The 8,149-nt window shown below is 42.0% G+C and overlaps 1 protein-coding gene and 2 long non-coding RNA genes across 9 annotated transcripts in view; 1 reads left to right on the top strand and 2 right to left on the bottom strand.

Annotated features, from left to right (window-relative positions):
* Nucleotides 1-1,639, bottom strand: part of LOC147350947 (ATP-binding cassette sub-family A member 6-like) — a 62,997-nt gene extending 61,358 nt beyond the window's left edge. For 5 of the 6 annotated variants that reach the window (XR_015147028.1, XR_015147025.1, XR_015147027.1 and 2 more), the window contains exons 1-3: nucleotides 1,407-1,639; nucleotides 892-975; nucleotides 188-288 (exon numbers count right to left, since the gene is read on the bottom strand). Coding sequence is in view for 1 of the 6 variants with exons in the window: in XM_086355904.1 (XP_086212030.1) it covers nucleotides 188-283 (96 nt within the window). In the remaining 5 variants the exon portion in view is untranslated. The remainder of the gene's footprint in view (nucleotides 1-187; nucleotides 289-891; nucleotides 976-1,406) is intronic. The other variant, XM_086355905.1, reaches the window with a different exon arrangement.
* Nucleotides 1,640-1,739: 100 nt separating this feature from the next.
* LOC147350949 (uncharacterized) lies at nucleotides 1,740-5,529 on the top strand. Of its 2 annotated transcripts, none has more exons than XR_015147046.1 (2): nucleotides 1,740-2,104; nucleotides 2,683-2,923. It is a non-coding gene; the product is annotated as an uncharacterized LOC147350949 (long non-coding RNA). The 2 variants fall into 2 exon arrangements; XR_015147047.1 differs by lacking the exon at nucleotides 2,683-2,923 and adding an exon at nucleotides 5,304-5,529 and having other exon boundaries at nucleotides 1,901-2,104.
* LOC147350950 (uncharacterized) lies at nucleotides 5,517-6,947 on the bottom strand. The gene is made up of 2 exons (XR_015147045.1): nucleotides 6,080-6,947; nucleotides 5,517-5,845 (listed from the first exon to the last, which is right to left on the bottom strand). It is a non-coding gene; the product is annotated as an uncharacterized LOC147350950 (long non-coding RNA).
* Nucleotides 6,948-8,149: the final 1,202 nt, after the last annotated feature.

An 8,149-nucleotide genomic window follows, 5' to 3' on the forward strand; every position in this document is an offset into this window, starting at 1 on the left:
GCCTTTCGACAATTGTAAAGCACTAGAGAATTGCAAGAATCTTTCATTCAATAAAACAAAATACATCCTTACAGCTCCTCAAAAAACAAAATAAATGCAGTCTGCTACTTAAAATATAAGAGAACCATGAGGCAATGAAATAAAAGGACACTGCTAACTGTGAAAAGGATCAAACGGTCAAACATACCAGCAAGGTCTCTCTTTTCATCCTCCATTTCTTCAGTAGATTCTTGCACAGAAGTGCTTGAGTTTGCTGGTATACACTTTTCTGTTTCATATGCATTTAGCCTGTTCATTAAATAAAGAGAAAGTAGATATGGTGGAGGATAAGCTAGAAAAATAAATGTAATAAGAAAAAAGCCTTGGTCACATTTTGAGGGAAAATATTTCCTACCTTTAGGAACTGCAAAAAAGGGATTTAAAATATTAGTTCAATAATCATGATTATAAAATTTTACATCAAATATATGCTGTTTGGGAGATGAGTACTGGTAAGGAAGTACAGCGGACCATTTACACAATTTTACAATAACATTGAGTATTACAATGGAAAACACAATTAAATTCTGAACCTGTAAGATACTTCCCATTTTGACATTCTATAAAAGAAATTCAATTATATGAATAGAACAGTTGAATAGTATCTCATCTGAATTATAATTTTTTTTTAATTTTATTTTTAAACTTTACATAATTGTATTAGTTTTGCCAAATATCAAAATGAATCCGCCACAGGTATACATGTGTTCCCCATTGAATTATAATTTTTGTTCTTTACTTTTAAAAAGAAATTCCATAGCTAATTAACAAAAACTCTGATAACGTAAATTCATCTAAATAATTAAGTCCATTAGAAGCAATCCCAAGGAAGTACTTTCTTTTGATATTTACCTTCCTGATTGAATCGAGCAACTTTCATCCAAAGAGTTATGCCATGGAACAATTATCCAGACTCAAATGACTTGAAGCTTGATTCTGATAAACAGGAAGCATAAAACAATTTACCTCAATTTTCAGAATTCAAAAGTCCTTGAATAACTGACGAAAAAACAACTATAAAGTAAGTGGAAAAAAGAAAGAGAGAAAGAGAAAAAAGAAACAGAAAGAGGAAAGAAATAACACAAAGTAATTTTGCCCAAATGTTTGCAAATAAAATGTCTTTCGGTTTTCATATTGAAATACTCAGATGAGTCTCCCTTAGCTGGTACAGAAGCAAATTCTAGTGTTTTCCTATGTTCTATTATTTTATCTACACAATGAAAGTTGGCTGGGAAAAAACAAACGTTTTGTTTTTAGGTCTTCAGTACAGAACACACAAGTATTTGGAAACATCTGGAAAATAGATTGATTTTCGCAGCGTCCGCCCGAATATTTGTCACAACACAACAAAACGGAGGTCTACTTACTGTCAGGATAATGAGAGAAAAAATGCCCTGGAAACAGGGTCAAAGCACAGTTCTTTTTGCCTGAGGCAACAATTTAAATGTCTTTATGGCCACTTCTTCCTATGTTCCTTCAATGAAGGCGTACTCCCAGCAGCTCTTGCCCAAGCTGGTTTCTGAGAAGGGGCGGGGCCAGACCAAGCTGCCCGTGATGAGCTTGTTTTGTTTTCTGCCTTTTCTTCTCCAAGCCAATTATCCTGCAGGGAAATGACTGTCTGTGGTTGGTTAAGAATTAAAGCCCCGTGTTTGTTCGCTTGGCCTTTCAACTCCAGGGATCAGGGGAGACAGTAAAGAAGGAAAACAAAATTAGCTCTGCTACTGTGATGAGACCAAGATGGGATAAAAGGCAATGAATGAGCAACTAACCACACAAAATGGTTAAACTTGTATGAGAAATCTTTAGCCGTTTTATTTTTTTTTCTTTTCACTACTAATGCCTAAACACAGTTGCCATTGACATATCTGACTGCCACGCACTACAGAACACGCGGGAGCTGAGTTGTTTTGTTTTTTCTTTTTCCCTACAAAACAATTGGATTGCTAAGCAATCCATAGTCTGCCTTGGAGATACATCTAAGTTGGACTAGGGAAGAATTATGAACGAATTCCTTTCTCCTGCATCATGGATACAGGATTTCATAAGGCATCTGAGCAAAACAAAAGTAAGTGGATTGCTAAAGATGGGAAAAAAATTAGGAAAAGATTCAGGTCAATTTTTATACGTGACGGCTAGGGGAAAAACTGAAATATATTCAATTCCTGTTATATCGTCTGTCTTTGTAAAGAGTGACAAACTTTTCTTGACCCGCCAAAGTAAACCACAAAACAAGAGAGCAAAGTCTGTGAATTGGGAAATCTCAAATATTTGACATAGCTCCCAAGGCACAGATGTTCATATTCATGAATCTGAGATGTGTTCTGGAGAAAAGAGGTATAATTTTAAAACAAACATTTAAAGTCATGATATTTTGTATAGACATTTCTCTCCTTGGTAATTAGCTCTGGTTTTGAAAATAGTCAGCAGTGAAATAGTATGTGTCTTTTACACTAAAAACTGGCAAAAACATAGAAATGCAAATGTTCTAAATGTCTCAGGGAAAGGGGATGGGGTAGAAGTTTGTAAACACTATTAAAAGATTTGTATCAGTGAAAGATCAATGACCCACACACACAAAAAATCTAAGTTTCCTTTAAATCGCCTGAAATATATTTTGGATTTTTATTAATTTTGTTGTTTTAGATCCTATAGACTCCCTGGTGGGTCAGCTGGTAAAGAATCCACATGCAATGCGGGAGACCTGGGTTCGATCCCAGAGCTGGGAAGATTCCTTGGAGACGGGAACAGCTACCCACTGGAGAACTCCACGGACTGTATAGGCCATGGGGTCACAAAGAGTTGGACACGCCTGAGTGACTTTCACTTCACTTCTTACAGTTACGTTAAGATTCACAACTACAGTATCAATAATTAGTTACATGTATTTTACTGGTTTCACTTCTTATCATTGCTTCTTGAGTGTTCTTTCTATTCCTCTTTCTTGACATCCTTATTCTGATTTATTTTTATTTGGCGCGGGGGTGCTATTTTCCTTACTAAAACTTGAGTCAGTCACCATCAATATGGCCTACTGTGATGAGGAAAGGCCCGACTTCCAGCCAGAAACACATCAAAATAGAGAGTAAAACATGGAAGTTCAGAGGTAAAACCAAACTTTAAAAGAGAAGAAGAAAAAACAGAAGAAAATAAGGGAGAATCATCGGAAGAAACAGAAAGAAATGGAGGCACATCGTTACAGGCCAAAAATGAGAAAACTTAGAGTCAACACTGTGAATGCTACCTCAGAAATACAAGAGTCCAAAGAGGTGCGTCCGTACCCCGTGACCTTGACTCTGTCCGCCACAGGTTATAAAGCTGGACCGCATGCCTCTGCATGAATTGAGAAGCTTCACAGGACTGTGCAGTGCTCAGTAGGCATTTTATAACAGGGAACATACAGGGAATAAATAAGCAAAGGTATGATATTTTTGTGGAATTGAAGATGTGAGTCCTCAGATTAGAATATCAGTGTATCCTATGCAGAACTAAAAACAAACAAAACTTCAACAAGTATTTTGCTGTGAGTTTTCAAAACATGTGCTGTGCTTCGCTAAGTTGCTTCAGTCATGTCCAACTCTCTTCGACTCCATGGACTGTAGCCCGTCAGGATCCTCTGTCCATGGGATTCTCCAGGCAAGAATGCTGGAGTGGGTTGCCATGCTCTCCTGCAGGGGATCTTCCTGATCCATGAAATTAAAAGACGCTTGCTCCTTGGAAGGAAAGCTATGACAAACCTAGAGAGCATATTAAAAAGCAGAGACATCACTTTGCCAACAAAGGTCTGTACAGTCAAAGCTATGGTTTTTCCAATAGTCATGTACAGATGTAAGAGTTGAACCATAAAAAAGGCTGAGTGCTAAAGAACTGATGCATTCAAACTGTGATGCTGGAGGGGACTCTTGAGAGTCTCTTGGACAGCAAGGAGATCAAACCAGTCCATCCTAAAAGAAATCCACCCTGAATATTCATTGGAAGGACTGATGCTGAAGCTGAAGCTCCAATACTTTGGCCACCTGATGCGAAGAGCTGACTCATTGGAAAAGACTCTGATGCTGGGAAAGATTGAAGGCAGGAGGAGAAGGGGACGACAGAGGATGGGATGGCTGGATGGCATTACCAACTCTATGGACATGAGTTTGAGCACACTCAGGGAGATAGTGAAGGACAGGGAAGTCTGGCAGGCTGCAGTCCATGGGGTTGCAATGAGTCAGGCATTACTTAGCAACTGAGCAATAACAACAAAGCATTCATTTACTGTAAACAATTTTGTGAAAGAGGAAGCAGAGCTTTCGGTCCACTACTCATTTCTTCAGATCTGCCGAATCTTAGCAATTTAGAATCTGAGAGAATTCTTAGAGATTTAGGAATCTTAGAGATGTCTATGACTTTGTAGAGTTATAATTGCTAGTTGGGACCGCAGATGAACTTGACATGGGAATGGATAAGGACAGGATTTCACGTGTGTATCATGCCACTGTTTTCCCCTGAGGTTGTCTCGGGGACCCAAAGTTATTTGGGTTACTGTCCTCCACTGGGAATCTCCATTTCACCTAACAAGCAGCCCTTGTGGGTGGGCGGGCATTTGAATGTGCTTGAATAAGGGGGGCGGGGGCGGCAATGTGGTGGGGCCAGGAGCACAGGTGTGGATCTTGGCCTTATACGGAGGAATGTTTTTCCATCACATGAACGGGAATGATATTCACGCTAATGGGAAGAAAGTCAGTGTGCTGTGCTGGATTTAGTCGCTCAGTCGTGTCTGACTCTTTGCAACCCTATGGACTGTAGCCCACCAGGCTCCTCTGTCCATGGAATTTTCCAGGCAAGATACTGGAGTGGGGTGCCATGCCCTCCTCCATGGGATCTTCCCAACCCAGGGCTTGAACCCAGGTCCCCTGCATTAGAGGCAGGTTCTTAACCATCTGAGCCACAAGGGAAGCCCAAGGAAGCCTGGTTGGATGCTGAGGTTGTGAAAGAATGTGAAGACATTCTCTTGTAATTGCTTTCATTTCACAGTCAAGAGGAATGCAATGTCTTCTCCTGAGAGTTTAAGAAAAGAATGAGGTGTTTGAGTCTGAGAAGCAATGTATTTGACGAAGTCATTGAGTTGGTTATCCAATTCAGTGAAAGAGTGATTATGTCAGGGATGCAGTGGAGTTGGCAGGCAGACTATGACTCCACGTGAAGGCATGTTCATCCACTTAAAGCGAGGCTTTTGGGGGACTTCCCTGGTGGCCCAGTGGTTAAGAATCTGCCTTGCAATGCAGGGGACGCCAGTTCGATCCCTGGTGGGTGACTAAGATCTCACATGCCATAGAGCTACGGAGTTCGTGCCCTCCGGAGCCCATGAGCCACTGCAGAGAACCCACTCACTGCAACCACCGAGTCCGGGCACCACACCTAGAGAAGTCACACGCGGCAGCAAAAGATCCTGCCTGCTGCGACGAGATGCAACGTGGCCAAATGAATGAATAAATAAGTACAAAAACTAGAGTCCTTTTATTCCTTTTGTTCACGTATGTTTTCTCCCAGTGCTGATCTCCGTCGTACAGGTTTAACCAAAACTGGGGTGTTGCCTGGCAACTGTGATAGAGAGTGAGAAGCCAGGCACTGAAGGTCTGTATGAGGAAGGGTCTCCTCACGGGGGACCCCTACGTGGAGACGGTTGGTGCTGCTTCTTTCTTACCAGCGTGGTTTGGTCTGCTGGCTCCCAGATTAAGCTTTCAGGTTCATGGCAGAGAGTGTTCTCCGTGTGTTCAGAAAGAGGGTGAGCTTTGGGTGTCTTGGTTGTCCAAGATTAAAAACGAACCTGAATGAAGCAAAACAAAATATGTGGTCATGACTCACTTTCTAAATAAAGAAGCTTTCGAGTAAACTAGAGCTTAGCATCTTGGCGGCATGTTAGCGCTAGCCATGGAATTTCTGGAATTTTAGCTGCAGCAGTCGCTTTAGCCATCCGTCTACTTCTCCTTTTTTGCCTTTTCTCGTACACACTTCCACATTTTGCTTAACTGCTTTATGAAGAACATATACAGACACCTACCTGTGGCCGGAATCTATAGGATCAAGTGTCAGGATTGTAACAGCATTGCCCGTGGACGGAATTTCAGCACGAGGAGTTTGTAGACGTGTCTGTTAAGTTTCCCCAGCTGTCTGCACGTCGGCACTCACTCGGACCTCTGGGGGCATCTGGCTGGGCTTGGCAGCACTTCAGGCTTCTGTTATCCTCGGTTTGGAGTCACATGGGCCCAGCCCGTGAGCCTGATGAGACGAGATAAGCTGGCCCCGCAGAAGGGGAAACTGATGTGAGCTCAGCCAGCACTTCTGAATGTGACTCACGCAGAGTTCACAACAGCACTTTTTAAGAATGTCCCTGCTTCTGGAGTTTGTGTTCCTCTCTGTAGAGAGCTTTGCTGACTATTCTACTAAGGCTCAATCTTTCTCTAGTCGAATTCTCCTCTTCTGGCCAATAACTTTTCCCATATCACACAGAGGTCTAGATCACTCAGCACAACAGTCGGTTGTCGTGGACCCTCTTGGAAGCCGATTTGGTCACTGTTACTTTTCTCCTTTTTTTTGTAGCTTCATTATGTGCTATGTGGTCATCACAGTGGTGGTGGTAACTGATCAGACACTTTTTTCCACTCCGTGTGATCCTCAGGCTGGCTCTGAGGAGGGAGAAACACAGTGTCATGCCCCTGGGAGAAGGAACATTCTTTTCCTAGGACCTCGCTTCAGTGCCAGGTGGGGCGTCCCCGTAGCTTGCTCATGCCTCCAGGAATCCCCCCCGAGGAGGGAGAACAGAACAGGGCTTTTCAAATTCCACTCCCTTTCCACCGATCGCACCGTTCATCCATCGGAGATGGCGATCTATGTATGCCATCTTTTTTGGTTTCCTTTTTTCATTTTATCTATAGCAAATAGAATAAAGGTCTGGCTCAGTGGTAAAGAACCTGCCTGCCAATGCAAAAGACTTGAGTTCAATCCCTGGGTCAGGAAGATCCCCTGGAGAAGGGAATGGCAGCCCATGCCAGTATTCTTGCCTGGGAAATCCATGGACAGAGGAGCCTGGCGGGCTGCAGACCATGGGGTCGCAGGGGTCAGACAGGCCTGAGCGACTAGACAACAATAACAACAACAGACACAGCAAAGTGAGCTTTGGAAATGGGCACTTGAGTTGTCCTGATCGCCAGCAGTTTCTAATCCCTTCCTTTATCGGGAGACTACTGCTGTAGAGGGGCTGACTTCGATGCAGAGTCGGACACCTGTCTGCAGAGTACCCAAGACACTCCAGGCAGCCTCAAGCTGAAAGCCCAGGCACGGACAAAACTTCTGACCCAGGCATTCCAGCAGCAGACTCCAGGGAGCAGGAAGACGGTCACCAAAGACCACGCACAACCGCCTCAGTTGCAGCGTTATTTCCAAAGGGAGGTTTAGAAAGAACCTAAATATCTTTCAATCCATTTTCAACTAAACCTTGTGGGTACATCCAAACACTGAAATAACACACAGGCGTCTCAAGCAATGACATACAAATACAATCAAACGAGAAGGTGTGATGTTCACAGTATGTTGTTAAATAAGACAATTTCAAAACAAGTGACTTCCTATTATCCTACATGTATAGGATAGAAAAATGTATTAACTAAGCAAGAGAATTTCCATAGCTTAGACTGCTTTACAGTGTACGATTTTTTATAGCAATCATGTATTATGTCAGAATTATTTTAAATTATATTTTAGAAAACAGGATTAAATGTGCCATCGGAACCGTTTTTAAGTGTACAATTCCATGACATTAATCACATTCCCAATGTTGTGCAGCCGTCATCACTATCTGGTTCCAAAACTTTTTCATTATCCAAAACAGGAAATCTGAAACTGGTAACTCCCCATTTACCCTGAACCTTTATTCTTCTTTCCACTTCTGTGAATTTGCCTATTCTAGGTATTTCCTATAAATGTTCCTATTCCTATAATACCTGTGTCTACTCTATTTCAAGCAAATCTTATGCATATATTTTACAACAATTTTTAAAAACCAGATGGAGTGAGAATTTCTGGGCAGTAAATGTCCATTCATTTTACCTGCAGCCATCCGTTTTGTATCTTC

The sequence above is a fragment of the Bos grunniens genome, chromosome 19, assembly GCF_055505025.1.
Source record: "Bos grunniens cultivar Pamir isolate PY7600 chromosome 19, Bosgru_T2T1.0, whole genome shotgun sequence".
Classification (NCBI taxonomy): domain Eukaryota; kingdom Metazoa; phylum Chordata; class Mammalia; order Artiodactyla; family Bovidae; genus Bos; species Bos grunniens.